The sequence below is a fragment of the Delphinapterus leucas genome, chromosome 5 (genome assembly GCF_059928025.1).
Source record: "Delphinapterus leucas isolate spDelLeu-1000000601 "Yukka" chromosome 5, BTC_Dleu_Yukka2, whole genome shotgun sequence".
NCBI lineage: Eukaryota > Metazoa > Chordata > Mammalia > Artiodactyla > Monodontidae > Delphinapterus > Delphinapterus leucas.
The window spans coordinates 88727520-88751796 of NC_143133.1; the positions used below are offsets into that span (position 1 = coordinate 88727520).

Genomic DNA, 24277 nt, shown 5'->3' on the forward strand with positions numbered 1-24277 from the left:
TGATATGTAAGAGCTAGAATGATAAGAGAAAGTGAAAAAGAAAGAAGTACAGAGGTCAACTTAAATGCCTAACAATTCCTGGGAACCTTCCACCTATTCTCCAGTGCTCTTTGATTGCCATTCAGATAATTTAATGACTGGCCAACAAGCAAAGTCTTTTGTATTATAAACTCTTCTAGGATACCTTATTCTTAGGGTGTCTTCCTCTGAAATTGTGAAATACAAATAATGTTAAACACTCCCCCTCTCTTCCTTCTTCCTTCCCTCTCTCCCTCCCATTCTTCCACAGAAGGAGGTAAACTGCTTTTCTGCCTTTCTTATGGGCAGAAAACAATAACACACTGGAGTCATGTTAGAACAACCACCAAGCTTTCTTACCTCCTGTTGCAAAAATAATGTAAAGTGCAAAATCCTGGGCACTATTTTCAATCTGTCAATGGAAAAGAAAGAACAGGCATGAATTCTTTGTTGTCAATGTTTTCTAAGCCAACCAGACCCAAATTATATATGTTTCTTCACTTTCATTTTTCACTTTCAGATATAAAACCTTTTCTGCTCCCTGGGGATAATGTAATTTCTCAGGCACAGTCCATTTGTATTATAAATGGACCCATGCAGTTCAAACCTGTTTTGTTCAAGGGCCAACCATACATAGGAAAGAATTCTTTGGAACTGAACATTTAATTTCAGAAAAATCCATTTATGTGCCTACAGTTAAATTATATACAAGATATTTATAGCTCAGTTCACTGATAAAGATTACCTTAAATTTTTGGAGAATTTGCTTTATTACTTCTTCAGTTCTCATATTACTGTTTATTCTGACCTTCGTTTCTGATCCAAAGGCTGGAGTGAAAATTGATGTCTAGAAGAGAAAAAAAAAGATTGATATAATTTTAAGGACTTAATGTGACAAACTAACGAGAGTCAACATTTTGAACCTGGACTTCCTTTGGACAAAAAATCCAAGATCATCAGTTTAAAAATTTGCTTTCTTATTTTTACTTTCTTTGTTGTTGTTGAATACTGTACTATGTATGCCTTTAAGCAGCTTTATATTTTTTCTAGAGTAAGTTAGGTAAAACATTATTTGAGAATGTTCAAAACAGTTTCACTAGATGGTGACACGATTCTTCAGTGTAGTTTAAGATTTCAAAATTCCCTTCTGGTTGGGAATAATTGTTCTAAATTGTTTTAATTTGAGCTGTATAAAATCACTCCTTTTTGGTTGGTCAGAAATGGTCCAGTGTTGGCAATTTCATATGGTTCAGCCTATATCTCAACTGAGGATTGAGGTAAAAGTGCTGCTAATTGAATATCTAGAACAATATTTCCTGCAAATTGCTCTAATCAAGAGTCTGCCTTTTAGATAATACCTGGTAAAAGATTTCTATGGTCAGATAAGTCTGACACATCTCTCTTGGGGATTAGTAATGCACCATAAAAAAACATAAGAAACATATAACCATAAAATTTTTTCTCATTATTTGATCATTATTCCTATTTTAAAATAAATAGAATCCTGAGAGAGAAGAAAAAATTAAATGGAAAATTCCAGAAATAAACAATTCATACATTTTAAATTGTGTGCCATTCTGAGTAGCATGATAAAATCTTGCACCATCCTACTCCATCTGGTCCAAGATCCCCAACCATTGACAATGTCTGCTCCTGACAGCCAACTATTGATGTCATCATGGCTTGATGGTCCAGGATCATCTGAAGCAGATGATCCCCCTTCTGACATATTGTCAGAAGGTCAAGAGTAGCCTAATGCTGCATCACCATGCCTCCTTATTCACCTCACTTCATCTCATCACACCACAGGTATTTTATCATCTCACACCCTTACAAAGGTGAATACAGTGCAATAAGATATTTTGAGAGAGATGGAAGGAGAGAGAGACCACATTCACATAACATTTTTTACAGTATATTTTTATAAATATTCTACCTTATTATTAGATATTGCTGTTAACATCTTATTTTGCCTAATTTATACATTAAGCTTTATCATAGGTATGTATGTATAGGAAAAAACATAGTATATATAGAATTCAGTACTATCCTTAGTTTCAGGTATCCACTGGGAGTCTTGGAATGCATTCCCTTGGGACTACTGCATCACAGTCTCAGCCTCTAATACTGGATGCATTATCAAGAGGTTTCATGATATAAAAACATATCTTATGACTATATCAACTTAAATTCCTAGATGCCCATCATTGCATACGCATTGATAGAGTGCTTTGGGTTTCAGGGTTTTGTTTTCTGCTAGTTATTATACTGCAGTGAATGATATTTGTGTGAAATATCTTTAGTTCCACTTGATCTCTTTCAATCAATATCAATAAAGCTAACTGTAAACGGAGTTCTTCCTTCGTGCAGATACTTATGCTAAGTACTGAACTCACCTCATTCCACTTAATCCCATCAACAGCCTTGTAAAGAAGGAAGGATGAAGGAATGAAGGCTAAGAGGTTGAGTACTTTTTTATTTGCTCAGCAAGAATTTGCAATCAGGTCATCAGGCTGCAATGCCCAAGCATTCACCTATGATGCTGTGCTGCCCACTTTAGTGCCCATTTCATTCTTAGCTCCGCATATCCCATCTGGAAGCTGCTCATTTGGAATAATGTGGCTTTCACAGCCTACTTTAACAGAAATCACCTCACAAGTGCTGATGACATACAGCATAATTCTGAGGAGAAGAAGAAACCAGGACAATTGGTAGTTGCATATCTGTGGGGGACTGTCAGTGTTACTTTTTGGCCAGGAGGAAGTTCTTGAGCCAGAAAAATGTCTAATTTGAACAGAGAATTCACAAGGGAGATTTCTCCATACCAGTCTCCAAAGGAACGTATGGATACTCTCCCAAGGGATGAAAAAGAAGGAAAAAAGGTAGAAAGCCCTAAAGAAAAAAGCTATGATGAATGAGTCAATATTTTGTACGAAAGGGCTTAGAGTGGTGCCTTACACAGAGTGAGTGCTTTTTAAGTATTTATTGAATGAATGGATGAATGATCCCTAGTATATGACATGAAAAATTTGAGTTCTACAAAAACATGATGTATTTCCTACCTTCGACCAAGTTAAATGTCTTATAAATACTATAGAAAGGCACATATATATTTAACACATATTAAGTGAAAAAAATCAAAATGCAAATAGTATAAACTACAATTGCACTTGTGGGTGATATGGGTTTATGTATATGAGTTTATGTATAAGACCTGGAAAATTTAATTGATCAGAATAAACAAGCCTACAGCTGATTTTTTCCTTTTATTTAAATATTAATGTTTGAATGTACTTTGAACCAATCTCTTTTGTAGCACTTACATATTTTAATACCATTTGTGGATGTATTGGTTTCTTTGCCCAAGCCCTGAGCTCCATGCTGGCAAAGGCATCAATTGAGTCATCTTTATATTTCCAGTGTGTATCACAGGGCCTGCCACTTAGGGTTCACTGATCATGTTGGTTAAGAACTTGGGTTCTGGCATCAGACAGAAGCTGGGTTCGGGTTCAGAGTTGCTACTTAAAAGCAGTGTGACCGGTGATGGATTGTGTAACCTCTGTGAACCTCAGTTAACTCATACGTAAAGTAGGGAACATAATGGTATCTGCTTCATAGGATTGTTTTAGTGATTAATGAGATAATCCATCAAAACAGTTTAATGCTTAACACATAGAGAGTACCCAGTAATAATAGTAGTAGTATATCTAAAGGCATTATTATTATTTTTAATTATAAATTGAATTGAGGGCTTCCCTGGTGGCGCAGTGGTTGAGGGTCCGCCTGCCGTTGCAGGGGACACGGGTTCGTGCCCCAGTCCGGGAAGATCCCACATGCCGCGGAGTGGCTGGGCCCGTGAGCCATGGCCGCTGAGCCTGCGCGTCCGGAGCCTGTGCTCCGCAATGGGAGAGGCCACAACAGTGAGAGGCCCGCGTACCACACACATACACAAAAATTGAATTGAGTGATATTGTTAGCACAATAGACAACATTCTTTTAAATGACATTAATGAAACTGGAACTCACTTCATGGTTATAAAAGTGTCCGTTAATAGAGGCCCTATGCTTCTGTCTGTCCTTTCTGTCCATCGTCGGAGGCTTCATCCTTTTTCTCACCAGGGTTGCTTCACTCATGGTTCTATAGAGCAATGGGGATTCAGGTTCTTCATCTGCATGAAGCTTCAGAGTGCTACTGTGATAAGATAAATAATCTGGGGAGAATAAAGATTATAAGCCCATATAATTTAGCTGCTCACCTCTTTGCATCGTGGGTGGATTTGATTACATACTTAGTAATTATATAGCTATGCAATGGACTATAATGCTTTTAAACAGAAAATAGCAATGATCTTCTTTAAGAATAGGGTCATCTGGTGACACTTGTTTTCCATTTTACCTTGGAATTTTAATTATACTGTAATTAGAGTATAAGTATGTGATACTTCATCTTTCTCTAGCACTGTTGCTTAAATAAAAATAGATTTTTATTGTATCTTTGGTGCCAAGAGATTGGAATTCCCTTGTGTTTAGATGAGTGTTGTCAAAGGGCTAATTATAAGGACCCTTATATAAAAGATGCCAAAAGGCCATAAGACAAAAATAAGGGAATCCAGGAAGGAGCATCATGTTTGTTACAGAATCTGAGTTGTTATAGAGACAGCAGAGAGGACTGAACTGAGAATGCTTTGAAAAAAATTAAGCTAAACATTGGAAGTTGTTGGTAGATTCATGAAGATAATGCCAGCACCATACCCCTGTTCAGTCTGAAGTCAGTTTGGTAATATCACCATCCCGGGAATGTGAACCCCACCCCAGCCTCAGTCATCATCTTCTCTTTGGGTCTCTACATATTACACGAAAATGAAATCCATGTAAAATGTAAGATATCATGCCCGAGTCTCAGTAAATGACAGATACTAATATTATTACTAACACATCATCATTATTATGATTACTGTTGTCACATGTCATAGGGGCTGGCATTTTCCATTCGTTTGTCAAATTTGATATGAACTCACTTGATGTTCAAGTAGATTTCTCTTTTTTAAATAAATGCTTGAAACAACCCTATCAGATATAGTGAATGCAGTATATCTGCCTCTGAGAAGCAATGTTATATAAATATCTATTAACCGAAATGTTCAACTTCTCAAAAGATGTAAAATTCAATCTGAAGGGCTTGGTCTAACATAGAAATCTTCTGAGTATAATAAATGATCCTAATCCTTGGGGAAAATATAAAACAATTTTATGTACACAAACTTTACTCAAACCATCAGTTCTCCCTAATCTAGTAAATCTAAGGGACCTCATGTAATTAAAAAAATAATGTTTTTATATAGCAAAGTAAGGTTCTTAAACATCATATGAGCACTGTAGTGACTTAAGTTAGTATGTTTCTAAAATATATTTTTTTAATATAAAATAAGGGTTTAATAAGTAATGGTAGGGCTTCCCTGGTGGCGCAGTGGTTGGGAGTCCGCCTGCCGATGCAGGGGACACGGGTTCGTGCCCCGGTCCGGGAGGATGCCACATGCCGTGGAGCGGCTGGGCCCGTGAGCCATGGCTGCTGAGCCTGCGCGTCCAGAGCCTATGCTCCGCAATGGGAGAAGCCACAACGGTGAGAGGCCCGCGTACCGCAAAAAAAAAAAAAAAAAGTAACGGTATATAAAATGTTGAATTTCAGAAGAACATTTAGGATTCATGCTTTGTATTAGTTTAAAAAAGTCTCCTCATTAATAAGATTTTGATACTGACCTTCCTGGGAATCTGTTGCTCCAGACACTGGAATCTGAGTCCTGTCCAAATCACTAATACGGTAAAGATCATCAAATTCTCCCCAGCGTGTCATTCCCCTGAAAAGTAATAAATCTTGTAAGTGATATTATTCTATTCATAAAAAGGCGTAGGATGGTTTTCAGATGTACAGTATTAATATAATGCTGTGGGCCTCTGTAGGTAGACACGTCATCCTAAGTTATAACAATTTTTTGTATTATTAAAATTATATTTATACCAGAGTAGTCAGCTTGCGTTTTAAATAATTCTTGTACTGATTTTAAGCATGTTTTGACACAATACTTCAGTTACACACTGAACCACAAGATTATATAGATTCTGTAAAACATATGTGCCAATGGAATTAGTAGAAACCAATATAATCCATTTTTTTAACATCTTTATTGGGGTATAATTGCTTTACAATGGTGTGTTAGTTTCTGCTTTATAACAAAGTGAATCAGCTATACATATACAATATCTCCTCCCTCTTGCAACTCCCTCTCACCCTCCTTATCTCACCCCTCTAGGTGGTCACAAAGCACCGAGCTGACCTCCCTGTGCTATGCAGCTGCTTCTCACTAGCTATTTATTTTACATTTGGTAATGTATATATGTCCATGCCACTCTCACTTCGTCCCAGCTTACCCTTCCTCCTCCCCTTGTCCTCAAGTCCATTCTCTACGTCTGTGTCTTTATTCCTGTCCTGCCCCTAGGTTCTTCAGAACCCCTCCCTGACCTTTTTTTAAGATTCCATATATATGTGTTAGCATACAGTATTTGTTTTTCTCTTTCTGACTTACCTCACTCTGTATGACAAACTCTAGGTCCATCCACCTCTCTACAGATAACTCAATTTCGTTTCTTTTTATGGCTGAGTAATATTCCATTGTATATATGTGTCACATCTTTATCCATTCATCTGTCGATGGACACATATGTTCACCTTATTTTTGATAAGAGAGGCAAGAATATACAATGGAGAAAAGACAGCCTTTTCAATAAGTGGTGCTGGGAAAACTGGACAGCTACATGTAAAAGAAAGAAATTAGCACACTCCCTAACACCATACAGAATCCATTCTTATACAGATATCTCACAATGCTTTTAGGAGAGTTTAGATACAAAGTGTTTATTCTGCCAACTTGCATTAAGTTCCTGTTGTATTCAAAGCATTTTTAGGTAAAGTGACTCCAATATAATGATATAAAGCCTATCTTTAAGACCCTTGAGCACTATAAAGAATGCGATTTATAAAGGAGGAAAGTGTATGAGAAACTTCTTTTCTGACAATCATGATTTATATAGGGTACTAACAATTTTCAATGCATTCTAATGCCCAGAATACATAAAACTGGGCAACTGCTTATTTTTACCAGTTGGGCCAACACTCATTGTTATTTTCTTTCTGGCTTTAGATAAGCTACTTATCTTCTCTGTGCATTAGTGTTCTCACCTATGAAATGGGGATGATTATAGTATGAGGTAGGATAAGGTTATTGAGAAGATTAAATGAGTTAATTTGTGTAAAATCCTTGAAAAAGTGCCCAACACAGAGTAAGCACTCAATATGTGTTAAAAACTATTGTGATCGTCCTCATCTTCATTGTTATCCTCATCATAATCCCCAGCCATTTCATGATGGGTCAGGAGCCATTAGGGATCCAAGGTATTCCTAGATATCTCTAGGTTAATAGACACTATCGTAGCTGGGACCCGTCTTAGTCCTACTAAGAGTCTCTTCCATAATGTCTGTTTTCCTTATGACCAAAAAATATTCACCCATAGGGAATCTGTGGCATTAATTCTTCCCAAATGTCACTGGTGGCAATAGCAACAAAAAATGCTTATTCATACTAGTGGTGGCAAATATGAATAAACATGGTCCTTTTCTTCCTTGATCTCTGAATTCCTTTGATGTCTTTTTACAACTTCTATATCATTTGAGCCTCATAATAAAAGCCTTATGACATAGATAAGATAATCCTAATATATTTGTTTATTAATTTTCTAGTAAGCTGTACTATACAGAATATAGCCAGTCAAAATAAATGTCTTAAAAGTCCAAGAACTTTAGGCAATAACTTTAACTCAAAGGAGAACTGTTTTGGTCCTGACTCAGACTCTAGTTATTCTTCCTTTTTTATTTTCAATTGAAGTATAGTTAATTTACAATGTTTTAGGTGTATAGCAAAGTGATTAAGATATATATATATATATATATATATATATGTATATATTTCCTTTTTTGGATTCTTTTCCATTATAGGTTATTACAAGATATTGAATATAGTTCTTGTGCTATACAGGAGGTCCTTGTTGTTTACCTATTTTATATATAGTAGTGTGTATCTGTTAATCCCAAACTCCTAATTTATCCCTCCCCCACTTTTCCCCTTTGGTAACCATAAGTTTGTTTTCTGTGTCTGTGAGTCTATTTCTGTTTTGTAAATAAGTTCATTTGTATCATTTGTTTTAGATTCCACATATAAGTGATATTTGTGGTATTTATTTTTGTCTGACTTACTTCACTCAGTATGATGTTCTCCAGGTCCATCCATCTTGCTGCAAATGGAATTATTTAATTCTTTTTTATGGCTGAGTAATATTCCATTTATATATATATATAAAACATCATCTTTATCCATTCATCTTTCAATGGACATTTAGGTTGCTTCCAAGTCTTGGCGACTGTAAATAGTGCTGCTATGAACATTGGGGTTCATGTATCTTTTCAAATTAGAGTTTTAATCTTTTACGGATATATGTCCAGGAGTGGGATTGCAGTATAATATGGTAACTCTATTTTTATTTTTTTAAGGAACCTCCATAATGTTCTCCATAGTGGCTGTACCAATTTACATTGCCACCAAGAGTGTAGGAGGGCTCCCTTTTCTAGTTATTCTTATGAGAGATAAAATTATCAATTTTCCCCAATCTATAGAAGATTAATTGAAAAAGGCAGATGTGATTATCATAGAAAGAGTGTTGGCAATGGAAAAGACAGAATACCAACGAAAAATGGAAACTAAAAAGGCAAAGCACCCCAATGCTATCTCCCATGGGGGAAGATGAGAGAGCCCAAGCATACCAGACCAGTGATGTGCTATAAATTCTTGGTAATCCTGCCCAACTTCACCCCTGTCCTCACCTTCTCTCAGCTTAGTGGTGTCACAGAAATACAGAGAAACAAACATGCCTCAATATGGTCAGTGTTTGGCCCATTTTCCTTCCTACCATCTTAGCAAAAATAAACAACACCCCCATCACCCCCAAACCCACCCGTTTTCAGCTTTGGATTGTGTAATTTGAAGTGTTTCCACATACAGCTGTGCAAGTGACTAAGCTTGAAGGTAGTTACCCAAAGTTTTCCAAAGAAACCTCATTGGGACTTCATGTACTATCAAATAGTTTAACTTGCCCAAGCACAGGACTGTTAGCGTTGCCCTGATCAAGCTTCAGGATATACACCATTAGCAAATTTAAACTGTGGGGAGGTTTTCTAATGAGCTGCAAAATAAAAAGGAGGTCGAAATTTGATAGACACATAGAAGGTGGCCACTTCTCTACCCACCTTGTAAAAGAAAAAACACTATTGATGCCGTTCAAATGTACACCTGTCCAGTTTTTGCTCTTTATGCCATTCTGCCATGATTTGTCCAGCGCATGTCAAAGCAGACTTTGGAAAGACATTAAAAGCAGAAATGAAAACTGGTGCAAGCAAACATAACCTCAATAAAGCTGTTTTTACAAAAAATTTCCAAGACAAAATACTTGGACCAGATATGAGAGATCAAAGTACTGTCCGTAGAATTGTTTCCATAAAAGATCACAAGTGGTCACAGCTCAAACTGATTTACTTTTAAACTTATACCACTCCCATTAAGCTGACTCAGTGTGACTCATTTCAAAGAAAATTAAAACAAACTAGCTTGACAAACTGATGATTCTCTCCAACGGTGAATTGAAAGAAAAGATTGTACACAACTCCCACGTCTTTCATTCCACATTCCATATCCATCCACTGGAGATATTAAATCTGTGATCCTGAGAGAGTAGAGGTATAAGTTCTGCCCACAGAAACCCAGTGTGGGAAAGAGAACAATAAGAATTGTTAGGGAGTGAGGGAATAGTACATTTCCTTACACGATTTCATTCAAGGCTCAGAGTTTAAACGAATACCACATTGAGGGTAGCAACCAGAGTGAGGGTGTCTAGAACTGGATTGAAACAAAGTGGCTCTGCACCCCACTAGGGAATCAGAGATCAAGGATCTTTTTCTGACAATTCTTACCCACCAGAAAAATCTGATACACTGCACTTCAAATATTCTCCCAGTAAGTCTCATTACTGTGGTAAAGGGCAAGCAAAGTTTTCTAGGGTAGTCTTTCTCAACTTTATTATTTTTTTTCTCAGCTTTAAACTAAAGGAGATAATTTATGTTTGTTTCACAGCACTGTTCTGATAAACAATAAGAAAAGGCAAATGGAATCTATGGAAGTGACATCATAAGGAGATTAATTTATAATCTGCCACAGAATATGGAAAGGCATCAATATACCTTGTCTACCTGGGCTTCTGAAACTCATCCTTAAATTCAGTGTTTCTAGGAACAAGGGTTGGAATTTTTTTTTTTTTTTTGCGGTACGCGGGCTTCTCACTGTTGTGGCCTCTCCCGTTGCGGAGCACAGGCTCTGGACGCACAGGCTCAGCGGCCATGGCTCACGGTCCCAGCCGCTCCGCGGCATGTGGGATCTTCCTGGACCGGGGCACGAACCCGTGTCCCCTGCATCGGCAGGCGGACTCTCAACCACTGCGCCACCAGGGAAGCCCAAGGGTTTGAATTTTAATTTGAGAAATTAAAGAAAATATCTTGGGATGTCCATTCAAAATCGTGATAGCTTAACGTGCTAAAACAGGTAGCTTACTGCAACTCTTTGACAGCTTCCCATAGTGTTCCATATTAATCAAGCGTTCATGATTCAAATAATTTAAATGCATCAAAAAGAGCTGGCTGCTCAGAGAACTTTGCAATGAGTTCTTAGGCAATATGAAGAATGATAGCTAATTTTGCCAAATTCATATCTTGTACAGTTTCCTAAAAGCAGGGCCCAGGGGTAATTTTTACTTTTAAATGATGCTCCTTGTCATTTAGAATCATCAGCCCCATCAATCTCCTAGTACCTGAAGGTGAGGGATGCAGGGCTTCATCAGGCTGCCTGTCTGTGGTTTCTCTTCTGCTATTCATAAGTACTGGACCCTTTGCCCTTCATTAGCTTGGATGGGAGACTAATCAGAAGTGGTAGATGGAGAGACAGTTTACCCAACAGAGCAGAGGTAATTTAACCACCAGGATTCCGTGGGCTTCATTTGATACTAAATTCTGAGTCCTCTCTTTGTGCCGACACACTGCTGAGCACCAGGATAAAAATGAATAAAGCATGCTCCTTACCCTTGAGGAGCTCACAGGCTGGGGTGGGGGCAGAGGTATAAAAATACAGTTAATGGCGTGCTCTGAAAGGGATATAGAAAAGTTGTCAGGGTACCTACTACAGGGTCAGAAAAGGCTCTCTGGAGAATGTGTTACCGACCTGAATCTTAAAGGATTGGTGGAAGAGTCTAGCAAATGGATGTCGAGAAGCAGATAGGCTTCCAGGCAGAGAGTCAGGAAAGTAAGAAACTGCATGACATGTGTAGGGAATTATAAAATTGCTGGAATTGCTGGAACCTCACATTTGATAAAGATTGGCAAGGTGCAAATCATAGTGGGACCTCAGCGTTTTCCCCAAAGGAAAATTGGGGCTTCCCTCAAGGTGATATCCGATTTTCCTGGTTATGACCAAAGGTCAGATTGAGGAAAATGCCTTGGCTGCTCTCTCTCCATCCTCTCTCCTGCTAGAACTCCAGCTCATCTAGTTATGGACAGAAGGATGGATGAAGAGAACGCTTGATACCTCCATGTACACGCAAAAAGGAGATGTGTTAGAAAGTCAAGGATTAAAAAGGAAGGGGAGAAGGGAGGGAGGAAGAAAACAATATTTATATCTGTGATTTCTTTGGGAATATTTATTAATTTTTCTAAAACTTTTAAAGGATAATGAAAATATATATCTCAGCCCAACTTACGCATTCAAGGTACAGTTGCATAAACCCACACAGAGTACTGTTTTGTGCATTTACTGTACTTCACATGCACTTTGTCCTGATCCTAACAGGACACAGCAATCAGATGGAACATAATTAAGCCTCCTTTCCAGAAAGCGGGAAAAGCCCTTTGTTCTAAGAAGAGGAGAAATTTAAATTTTATCCCCCTCTTTTTGGTGATAAGACCAGGGCTAATGAAATCTTGCCTTTACATTTTGTTTTCTCTAGTGGAAGAATGCAGTCTCCCAGAAGAGAAGGAATACAGCAGAGAGGTCAAGAGCCAGACTCTGGTGCTCATAGACCTGAGGTCCAGTCCAGTTCTGCTACATGGTAATTGGGGATCTTGCACAAACTACCTAACCTCTCAGAGCCCTGGACACATACGTCCTAGAGTTGATGGGGGATTAAATGAGGTTGTGTATAAACTTTAGAGCTTTCATCCTTGAGGCACACAAAAAAGGTAAATATGAAGATCATTTTCTAAGGAATTAAAATCATAAAAGGTAGCTCACCTTTTGGAAAAGACATCTGGTGACTTCAGCACAGCGAAAGAAGGGATTTGCTTCTCATCTTGTATTTTCAGTTGTATAGGCTGCTTTACTCCCCAGAAAATGTCCAGCATTCCTTCAACAATTAGTTTACCATCGTCAGTCTAGGGGAGAAACCAATCATCACAAACACTGTTTTTGTATTATTTATAGAAGGCAAATGTTTTAACTGAAGATGTAGAAATGAAGTCTGTAAGACACCTTAATAGATAAAAAATAAATTCCCAGGTGGGACTGTTTGGTTTTTAAATTTATCTACAAAACATTTCTACTTTTGAAACATTCTTTTATGTTTGAAAACAGCTATAACCAGCAAAGTCATAATGGTAATGACGTGCCCACCAGAGGGCACAGTATGCTAAAATATTTTCTGAACTCTGCTTCTTCAATTAAGTGGAATTTTAATTCTATAATTCTATTTAGCGTAAAATTAAAGCAGAATTAAAAACTGTGCTAAAGTAGAATTCAGAAGAACAGCTATTGTTCAGTTTAGTGGCTATTTTCTCATTTCTGAACAGGAAAAATTTAGCTCACAAACTTATGCAGAACAAGTGAAATAATGTACGTAAAAACACAGTGTAAAATACACAACAAATTATATTTTTGAAAAAAATCAATAGCACTTGAGTAATCTCTTTTAAGTTGGAACTATTATAACAAAAGAAGGGAATTCTATGCAAAGAAAAATTAGTAAACAGGATTGAACCCTTACTTATCCTGTGGATGTAGATATTAATACCAAAGCACATTCCCATAGAATGTATTTTCTAATCTATTTCTCTCTTATATATGTAAAAGTCTGTTATTAAAGTAGTGTTGCTATTATAGTAAATTTGGGAAATATAGAAAGAATATTCCAACTATCCAATAACTACTCTAACATGCAATAACTACTTGTTATTATGAAAAATCAATAATTAGAAAACATAATAAATATAAACGTAAATGACTCAATTCTTATTTGAGAGTGTAATGAAAACTCCAGACTCTGGAATCAGACAGACCTGTGTTTGAACTCTGGCTCTGCCATTTTCTAGCTGTGTTCTCTTGGGCAAGATGTCAAACACCTATAAACCTGGGCTGCTTCTTCTGAAGAACGAAATCATAACAATCCTTGATTCATAGGACCTCGTATTTACAGTGCTCAATAAATGATATTGCTTATTATTTCTTTGGCTGACAAACCTACTTTGGAGTCACTCCTGAAACAAAGTTTTGCTCTTTCTCCTCCTTTTGAGTTCATATTTCAGATCACTGTGAGGTCAGGTACCAATCAGTTGTCCTTGACAGCCAAACATAATTTGCTCTCTGAAAGGGCAGTACGTGATGCAGAGCCTACATTTTAGTTATTGATGTATAACACCTTTTCGTGGCTTAATTATACTACAATGAATCCCTTAAATCAAAAACTCATAGGGGGGCTTCCCTGGTGGGGCAGTGGTTGAGAGTCCGCCTACCAATGCAGGGGACACGGGTTCGTGCCCCGGTCCGGGAAGATCCCACATGCCGCGGAGCGGCTGGGCCCGTGAGCCATGGCCGCTGAGCCTGCGCATCCGGAGCCTGTGCTCCGCAATGGGAGAGGCCACAACAGTGAGAGGCCCTGCATACCGCAAAAAACAAAACAAAACAAAACAAAAATCTCATAGAATAACTGCTCTTCTGAGGTTATCTAACTTTTGCTTTCAAGAAGAAATACTCCAACTATTATCAGAAAATGAGGTTTACTCATGTAAGGAATATCAGAATATTTTTTAATTTCAGAAACCATCTCTAGGACTTCCCTGGTGGCGCAGAGGTTGAGAATCCGCCTGCCAATGCAGGGGACACGGGTTCAAGCCCTGGTCCGGGAGGACTCCACATGCCATGGAGCAACGAGGCCTGTGTGCCGCAATTACTGAGCCTGTGCTCTAGAGCCCGTAAGCCACAACTACTGAGCCTGCGCACCACAACTACTGAAGCCTGTGTACCTAGAGCCCGTGCTCCACAAGAGAAGCCACTACAGTGAGAAGCCTGCACACCGCAACAAAGAGTAGCCCCCGTTCGCCGCAACTAGAGAAAGCCCGTGTGCAGCAACGAAGACCCAGTGCAGCCATAAATAAATAAACTAATTTAATTTAAAAAAAGAAATCATCCCTTTTGAAATTAACTAAATAAATTATCCCTGAAGCCTCGTTTATACTTATCTAATCTCATTGTCTCAATCTTCAGGCCTTTTCTCTTCTGGATCTACACCAATACCCTTGGTGATCTCAATGATCCTTATGTGCCATCTCTAAACTAATAGCTCCCAACTTTAGATATACAGCCCAAACCTTCCCCTAAACTTCAGTTGTCAAACTTGACATCAAATTTAATACATTCCTAATTAACTTTTGATCTTTCTTCCTGTAAATATTTTCCTTTCCCAGTCTTCCCCATCTTGGTAAATAGAACCCCCATCTTTCCAGTTGTTCAGGTCAACATTTTTAAAGTCACCATTAATCTTTCTTTCATACTTAACCTCTCAAAATCCGATACGTTAGCAAATCCCATTAGCTTTACCTTAAAAATATATCCCCAATGTGGCTATACTCACCATGGGTACTACCACAATTCTAGTTTATGCCTCTGTCATTGTTTGCCTGATTATCGCAATAGTTTCTTTGGGGTCTACCTCATTCTTCTCTTGCCCCTCTATGTATTCCTAGTAGCTAGAGAGATCGTTTTATTTTTTACTTTTTTAACTTTTTATTTTATATTAGAGTATAGTTGATTAACAATGTTGTGTTAGTTTCGGGTGTACAGCAAAGTGATTCCGCTATACATATATATGTATCTATTCTTTTTCAAATTCTTTTCCCATTTAGATTGTTACATAATATTGAGCAGGTTCCCTGTGCTGTACAGTAGGTCCTTGTTGGTTATCCACTTTAAATACAGCAGTGTGTACATGTCAATCCCAAACTCCCTAACTATCCCTCCCCCACCTTGCCCCCGGTAACCATAAGTTCGTTAGAGAGATCCTTTTAAAATGAATCTTTAGATAATATCACAACTCCTCAGTGGCTTTCCATCTCATTCCAAGTACAAGCTGAAGTCTTCACAATGATCTATAGGACCCTACATGCTCTGGTGCCCTCCCCTTCTCAGTTCTCTCTATAGCTTCCTTGTTCTCTACTATCCCATTCCCACAAGGTTCCTGCTGCACTGGCTTCCCCACCGTACCTCAGTTACACCAGCCAGGCTCAGGACCTTTATTGGGCTGCTGGATATGTCTGTGCCTGGAATGTGTGTCCCACAGACTTCTACAAGGTTTGCTCCCTGACATCTTTCAGTCTTTGGTCAAATGTTCCTCTTTCCTCATCCACTTAGATTCCTGAGCCCTCTTCCCTGCTTTGTTATTCTCCACAGCCTTTCTTTTTTTGGCTGCATTGGGTCTTCGTTGCGGCGAGCAGGGGCTACTCTTTGTTGCGGTGTGCGGGCTTCTCGTTGCGGTGGCTTCTCTTGTCGCAGAGCACGGGCTCTAGGTGTGCAGGCTTCAGTAGCTGCAGCACGTAGCTGCAGTAGGCAACTCAGTAGTTGTGTCGCACAGGCTTAGTTGCTCCGCAGCATGTGGGATCTCCCCAGACCAGGGCTCGAGCCCGTGTCCCCTGCATTGACAGGCGGATTCTTAACCACTGTGTCACAAGCGAAGTCCCTCTCCAGCCTTTATTGCCATTGGATACACAGTTTACTTTTTTGTTTCTTTTCTGACTACTAAAATGTAAGCAAGCATGAAGGCAGGACATTGTCTAGTTTCTTCATTGCTATGTCTCTAGCTTTTAGAACAATGTCTGCTGTGTTGTATACAATAAATATTCATTAAGTTAATTAATCAGAGATTTAGAAAGCTACATGCTATTCTCCATGGACTGCCCCTTTTAACAGTGCCCATCATTGTAACTAAGTCAGAGACTTGCAAAATTCCGGATTCTAACTTTATTGATGGTGAGTAAAGATGGAAAGATTAAGCAATCTGATATTCTCACTGTATACTTTACTTCATACAGTTTTAAAAAATTATGTAAGACAGGACACTTTATTCTAAGAAATCAAATGACTTTTGCAGATTGAGCACTGATTCACAGAATAGGAAATGACACGCCTCAACTTATATGCTTGTCACATCAAAATTCAAACATTTTCCTAAAGGAAATGAACTTCTTAACATCATGAATTCTATGGAAACAACCGAATTAAAATATGAAATCATTTTCTTAAAGTTTTGATCTTTTCTTAAATTTTATATTTTTACAGTTACCTATATGAGAGATCTAAGATACAGGATAATATTGAAATAATTTAAAATTAGGCCATTTAAAAAATTTAGGCCCATTTCTTTATAAAGGGATTAGTTATTTCCTACTTCTCTAGGAAATTACATTTGGGAAGGTAACTGAAATGTCCAATCAAACTAAATCATTTAAGCTCACTAGTAAGGGCCAGAGAGGTTTATAAATTTCCTTCTGTTCCAATTGCAGATTTAAGCCAATGGTGGCCTAAAGTCTATGTTGTACACATTTGAAGATCTGAAACGTAGGTAGAAAGTTCTAATGTTCCCTAGGACCAGGAAGATATTGTAAAGATGTGAAGTGAGTCTCATTAGAATACAAGACTGAGTAGGAAGACCTGTGGAGGATGAGGCATTAAAAAACCAATCTAAGGCCACTTTGTACAGTAGCCTGCCAGCTGCAACCTTAAAAATGCTTGCTGAATTGTTACTAGGATAGATTTTTAATGGAATTGCTGTTCAAAAGATGTTCATACTCTGTTTTTAAAGTAGAAAGCAAATATGTCATTAAAGTTGTTTTAAACGTTTTCCCATTCTAAAAAAATACTTGGAAAGTCACATGTTTCAGGACTAGGATTTTGCAATATAGTCTAAAGCTGAAAAATCCTGATCAAGTTAAAGATTCACCTGCTTCTCCCAGACGTTTTGCCTTATGGACTCCAACTTATCCTGACTTCTCTGTACTTTTATGGATTTTTTTCTCCTGTGAATTAAACTGTACTGCATTTCTTTGACGGGCTTACCTGTCCATATAAAATATGCAGATTTTTCTGGTTCCTATAAAAGATGTTATAGGTCTTCAATAAAGAATTAAGTTGTTCCCTAAAAAAACAATATTACATTCAGTTACAATCAGTCTTAGGCTTTTTAATGGTAGAAGGCAATAATGGTGCCTTCAGTTCAAAAAGATATGAGATAGGAAAAAACGATTCAATGGAATCTTTACTATTCTGTCATTTTAATATAGGTCATTGAAAACTGAAGCCTTCTTAGGACATCAACAAATGTTGAAGGTGTTAATTCATAAATAAATCAACAAAGTAAAACAAATAAAATCTGGTCTTAGGTGGTTACTTTCCCTTAGTGAAGATGTGTGTTAATAATTTCAAAGTTGAATTTGATTTTTAAAAAGTCCTTCAAAATTTTCCATAATGAAGAAATGACTGGCTGCAAAGAGCTGTTTGAATTGAATTTATAATCTAAAGCAGTGGTTCTCAACCCATTTAAGTCACAGTATCTTTTGAAACCCTGATGAAAGCTTTGCCTTCCCTGCGGGGGGTGGAGTGGGTTAATCCCATATATAGACACATAGTTTTGCATATACAATGTGTAATAGCTAATTTATGTGCTATTTTGAAAGACTTTCCTGATAAACAAGGAAGGAGTTATTTTCCATATGGTGTAAGTATAGGTTCTTTTTATCTGACAGTAACAAACTGACATTTAAAAATATTCTTTGTTTAAAATTCTGGAGTAAAAGGGAATTCCCTGGCTGTCCAGTGGTTAGGACTCCAGGCTTTCATGGCCAAGGGCCCAGGTTTGATCGCTGTTCAGGGAACTAAGACCCACAAGCTGTGTAGTGCAGCCAAAAAAAAAAAAAAAAAATTCTGGAGTATATACATCAAAATATTTCTACTGGGTGGTAGGATTTGAGATGATTTAAAATTTTTTTCTACTGTCCTCTCTGTTGTCAAGTTCTTCCCGGGGTTGTTGTTTTATAAAATTTTGAGTTAGTTTTATTTTGACAGTTAACAATTAAAATATTTTCATAAGAGAATAAATAAATAACCAAAGAATGGAAAATGACTGCAGACAAAGTGGTGAGGAGAGTGTTCTGTAGCAGGAGACAGCTGTAAAACAGATTTCGTTTCACATTCCTCTTTTGTTTTACAACATTTAATCAACCTAATTTAAGCACCTAGTATGTGCCTGACTTTATGCTTTCCACTGGAGATACAGCAACAGTTCAGGAATAGTTGTTGCTCCTAGGCATCTCACCCTCTGTGGCAGGTGGGGTCTGGCAATGGGAATGCTGGTTCCTGCCACACCTCCATCCTCCCCTTGTGCTACCACAGCTCAAGATGCTGCTGTCACTCACCCTGCTGGTCCAAGCTATCTTCTCTCACCTGCATTATGGCAACAGTCTCATAAAAGCCTCCCTGTATTTGTTGTCTATTCTCAACAGCAGGAGTTATTTTAAAACAAACCTGATCACCTCTCTCCTTTGCTCAAAGCTCTTCAATACCTTCTCATCATTAGAATAAAAGCCAATATCCTTCCAATGACTTCAAAGGCCAGTTGTGATCTGATCCCTTTTACACCTTCCATCTCATTTCTACTTCTCTTTCCTTCACTCACTGAACTCTAGCCGCTGGCCTCCTTGATGTTCCTTGAGTACTCCAGGCACATTCTCACCCCAGGGCCTTTATACATGTTGTTCCCTCTGCCCAGAATGACCTCTCCCATGCCATCACACTGTTAGTGCATTCATTTTTTTTAGGTATTTACTCCAAAGTCACCTGCTCAAGGAGTCCTTCTTGACAACCAAATCTGAAAGTTTGCCTTCTCCCAACATTCGTATCCTGCTTTCCTCCTTACCTCTGCCCCTTGGTCACCATCTAACCTTGAATATATTTTATTTATTTATCTTATACTCTGTCTCCTTCACTAGACTGTAGCTCCAAGAGACTAGGCTTGCTTCCATGTTTCGTTCACACTATGTTTCATGTGCCTGGAAGAGAGCATGGCACATAGTAAGAACTGAACAAACACTGGTTGAATGAAATGATCAGAAGAAGTCTTATTCCTAAAATAAAACCAAACATATCAACAGGTGGAAAGCTTTTTTATATAAGTTGCTTTATGGGGGAGGCATCTCATGATATTAAACTTCCAGATATAGTAATTGCTAAAATCCCTTTGATCTTCAATACCTGTCTCCCTCCCATAAGAATACTTGGCTCCGTGAGGGCAGGAATTTTGGTCTATTTTATTCATTGCTGTCTTCCCAGTGCTTAGAGCAGAGCTTTGCTCATAGTGGGTGCTTATTCAATAAGCATTTAATGAATAATGAATGACAGAGTTCATGTATATTGATTTTTATGTTTGGGATCAGGTAAGCATACTTTCCACTTGACTTTTCTCACTTGTAATTTTTAATGCGCACATTTCCAAGGATCAGTACACTCCACACAAACACCACGTAAAAAAATTCTACAGAATTCCTCCATGTTATTTTTCTGTTTCCCAGCTGGCTTACTTTTGAATTTTAGTGTTGATGAATATTTCTGTTCTAAACATCACTGGGCACACAAGGGATTTTGTTTCATTGGAGTCATTGCTGTGGAATAGTTCCTTAAAATTAACGTACTGGTAAAGAGCATGAACACTTTTATAGCTCTCATTACTGGGCACCAGGGCAGCATACAGACATTTCCGGTTCACTTGGGATGCAACTCCTGATATGCTGAGCTGTGAGAGTTGTTATTAAAGTAAATGAATCTTTACATAACCTTATTCCCTCAGCTTCCGTTTCTGATAAAACTGCATGTTAAGGTATGGTACAAGTATCCTTCAAAGTATTTACCTCAGTACCATGTTTGATTAGAAAGATTATTCTCTGGGAACAAGCTACTTGGAAAATGTTTCTGTATCTGAAAAAACCTGACTAAATCTTTCTGCACAGAAATAAGTCTCCAAATGACCCAGGGAGTCAGCGAACTGTGGTCCCAGGCCACCTGCTTTTGCAAATAAAGTTTTATTGGAATACAGCCACACTACTTTGTTTGTCTATTGTCTATAGCTGCTTTATTTCTATAACTGCAGAGGTGAGTAGCTGTGATACAAACCAAGTGGCCTACAAAGCCTAAAATATTTATTATCTGACTCTTTACAGAGGTAGCTGGCCAACCTATAAACCATGTGTAACACAGGGTAACTAAATACCACAGAAATCTTCCATATTTTTCTCACCATAGGCAGGATCTTTCTGACTATCAGTGAAACTCTGAAGGATTTTGGCATGTGGAAGAAGAAAACAGTTCAGTAAAATAGTGTTGGGATAAAATTATGTAAGTTAATGGTGCAATAAAGTGAGGAACTAGAAAAGAAAAATCCGGAAGTTAGGCGAACAACGACAGTAATGGTTATGCATTCCAAATATTAAAACTTCATCACATTTTAATCGTATGCACTTCACCGGAGGAAATTTTGGAGATGATTAGTCTATGCACCTGTTGAAGCAATGGGTTAATACAACACGAGGATAAAGTGTAGCCTGCAACATTCTAACTCGACTTGTTGGCATTAAGGGCACAAAGAGCTGAAGAAGTTGTTGTCAAGTTGATTATCTCTTATCTGCTGACTGATTCAAATTTTGTCCTCTAACAGAACACCTGTCCTAATGGTTTGCTGTGTGATCACAATAAAGAGGCCTCAGCCATACACTGAGATGGGTGAGAGCTTGAGGGAATAGATGCTGCCTATTGTGCGCTCTGGAGGGGAAGGATTAAGCAAGAGGGGTGTGAGAAGCTTACCAGGCAAAGAAAATATTAACAAGGACATTCTAGATATTTCTGTAGTTTTTGTGGCAAAAGCTCAAAGAGTTGGGACTCTAAGAGTAGAACATGTAAAATGGGGAATGGTGAGTGATGAAGAAGCAGGCAGGAACCTTGTGAACCATTTTAAGAAGCTTAAAATTCACCCTGCAGGCAATGGGCACTTACTGGAGGTTGCAGGCAAGTGTAAGGTATGATGCTTCTAAGGGCCACTAGGGAGCTTATGGAAGACAGATTTCAGGACAAAACAACACGGAGGCAGGAAGATGAGTGGAACAATTGCAATGGTATTGGGGTAGAGAGCCAAGGCTATGTTCTGCGGAAAGGTGATCAAATGTCCCTCATGTACAGAAGAATCTAAAGTCTAGAAGAGACCTAAAATGAGTATAGGGATTATTTGGTTTAGGAGATCCAAAGGCCACCACTAAAGTGTTATCTAGGCAGCCCCTAGTCAGGAAAGGGAAGACTGATTTAATATACATGGTGACTTGTCAGTGCTAATTATAATGTATTTTTTAGAATTTAACTTAAATGTTACCTATGGACCTCCCTATCTCATAAAAAAGGAAAAAAATCATCTGTGTACTTTTCCCTCTCAGCTCCAAAGAGTCCCCCGCCAGCCTAGACCAGACAACTGTTCAGCTGCCCTAACAAAGCTATAAAGTGGTTGATAAGAAATGAATTCCATATCCAGTCTTCTCAGTTTACAAATTTTTCTAGAAGCCACAGGGACACCCAAGAAGTCGGCCTGGTACAAACAGCCTGTATATCAATACTTTACGTGTGATACATAAATTGATTTTTTAAGAAGAGCTTGGTTTTCTCGAACATGAATATCGTAATATATCGCAAGGATTTTTAAAAAACATTATCACAAAATATATAACATGAATAGTGTTTTTATAAAACTAAGGAATAGCAAACTTCCGTGTAAACTGGACTTCTAACTAAACGAACACATAGAATCTTAAGCTTCGCCGGGACAGAAGCTGGCACTGTGCACTGACAGTACAGAGAGGGGACCCTGATAGATGCAGATGGACACCCAGAATTAGTCATTACAGCTCCTGGGTGAGTGCTAACCAGGGAAAGACTTAACATGGGGGGGCGACAGGTGTAGGGGAATGATGCCAGGGTTCCTGCTCCTTTAAAGGTTCCCTGTTCCTGTAAGGCTCCCAGCTCAGTTTTAATGAGTAAAAGTGGATCCAGAGTTGACTGTAAAATGCTTAGATGTACTTTGCACTTGTGGTCTGAATTGCATCTGCTCAGCAGATGGGAATTACCCACATTCTGACGTTTGTCATGAATAATGGGCTGAGCAAGGGAGGAGTTCCTCAATCTTATCACGCTATTTGGCCGGAAGAAACACTTTGTATTTAATTTTATAAACTGTAATATGCATTGACATATTGGACAGCATGATGAGTGGAAATGAGTTATGCCCTGCATCCATAGACAGAATGAATGTCAAATTTTAGTTGTAATAAGAGTTCTCCCTCATTTTAGTAATGATTTACAGCATAATTCAGTGGCTATCTAATCCTTTTCGTGGAAACCAGAAAACCCCGTCTCATTCTTTATTAAGTGATTCTTAAAATTTGGACAAAGGCAAACCAGAAATTCTGTTGTATGCTGTAGCCCAACACAAGCTTCAGAGGTTGCCACATGACACAAAATAAACTTCAGTGGAAAATACAGCCCAATGTAGTCACCAAAGGCAAATTTGGCCATGGCTGTGCTTCCTGAGTTTGTGTTATTTCTGCCTCTTGGAGACTTGCTGAAAAATGTTCAGGCTCCCAGCCAGGCAGCCATGGAACCAGACAGTGACAGCAGCACTAGAGACAGCATTCTGCTGTGTGTATTGCCATGTTTAAGAGCAGGAACCTAAAACATTCGAAAGAGTCTTTTCAAAAAGATGAGAAATTGAGGCAGAATAAAAATGCTAGCTTGCTCTCTTATACAGTCACCCCTCCCAATTTTGTTCATAATGTTACATTTTAGCAATGAGATTAACTATTTAATGTCAGGTTCAAAAAACTGAATTTAAAAGTTAGCTCAGAGTTAGTTTTACAAAAAATATATTAACATGTAAAGATAGCAAATTGATCATTTTCTGGGAATTACGGTTGTGATTTTTTATTTTATGTGTTGTAGTTCTGTATACTTTTCAAACTCTATATAGTAAATGCATAATACAGTCATAATGTTTTCATAATTTTTCTTCCATAAACATGTAATATGAACTTCTGTATGTTTTTGGAAAGGGGAACCAGGAAATATGCGGACAAAAGAATGAGTAAAGCCTTATCATTAAGCTCTTTGCCAAGACAAACCATCATTCCATATTACTGATGTCTGCAAGCAGTAGCAGAATTCTCTTAACCCACGTTATCCTTCGTTACTGTCAACTTGGATCCTGGAATTAAAATTGCAAACTCCTGCCGCCCCTCTTTCATAAGTGGCTACGGCTCCATTTCTTTTTGTCTTTGGCCTCATCTCCTGGCTCAAACGATGAGGAAAGAAGACTGCTTTTCAACCTTTGCTTAGAGACTTTCTTCAGCTAGCAAAGTAGGTTATTCATTTCCATTGCAAATGAAGGGATTGGGTTCCACAGTTTGAATACTGAGAAGCTGGGAAGGGAAGGGCTATCTCGATTGAAGCAAAAATGCAAAACCTAAAATGATCAGGGAGCCTTGAATTTGTTTAACTCTCCCGACTTCCTTCAAAGGGCTGCCCTTTTTGAAAAGGAAGGGTTTTGAACATCTTAACAACTCTGCTCAAGTATCATTAATTATTGCTGGTGGTTAGGATGATGGTGCCTGTGATTTGTTTACCTTTTTCTTCCAAGCAGTTCTGTTCTAGACCCTAAGTCTCTGTCAGTGCTGACAATTGATAATAAAAAGGGCCTGGGAGTTTCCTGAAAT

The 24277-nt window shown here is 38.2% G+C and overlaps 1 protein-coding gene across 2 annotated transcripts in view; it reads right to left on the minus strand.

Moving 5' to 3' along the window:
• The window catches only part of RASSF6 (Ras association domain family member 6), a 61627-nt gene that overhangs the window by 12746 nt on the left and 24604 nt on the right, over positions 1-24277 (minus strand). Inside the window, exons 3-8 of one of the 2 annotated variants that reach the window (XM_022599397.3) lie at positions 17541-17619; positions 12453-12592; positions 5776-5873; positions 4045-4229; positions 764-865; positions 379-430 (exon numbers count right to left, since the gene is read on the minus strand). In XM_022599397.3, the coding sequence (XP_022455105.1) occupies positions 379-430; positions 764-865; positions 4045-4229; positions 5776-5873; positions 12453-12592; positions 17541-17619 (656 nt within the window). The remainder of the gene's footprint in view (positions 1-378; positions 431-763; positions 866-4044; positions 4230-5775; positions 5874-12452; positions 12593-17540; positions 17620-24277) is intronic. The other variant, XM_022599396.3, reaches the window with a different exon arrangement.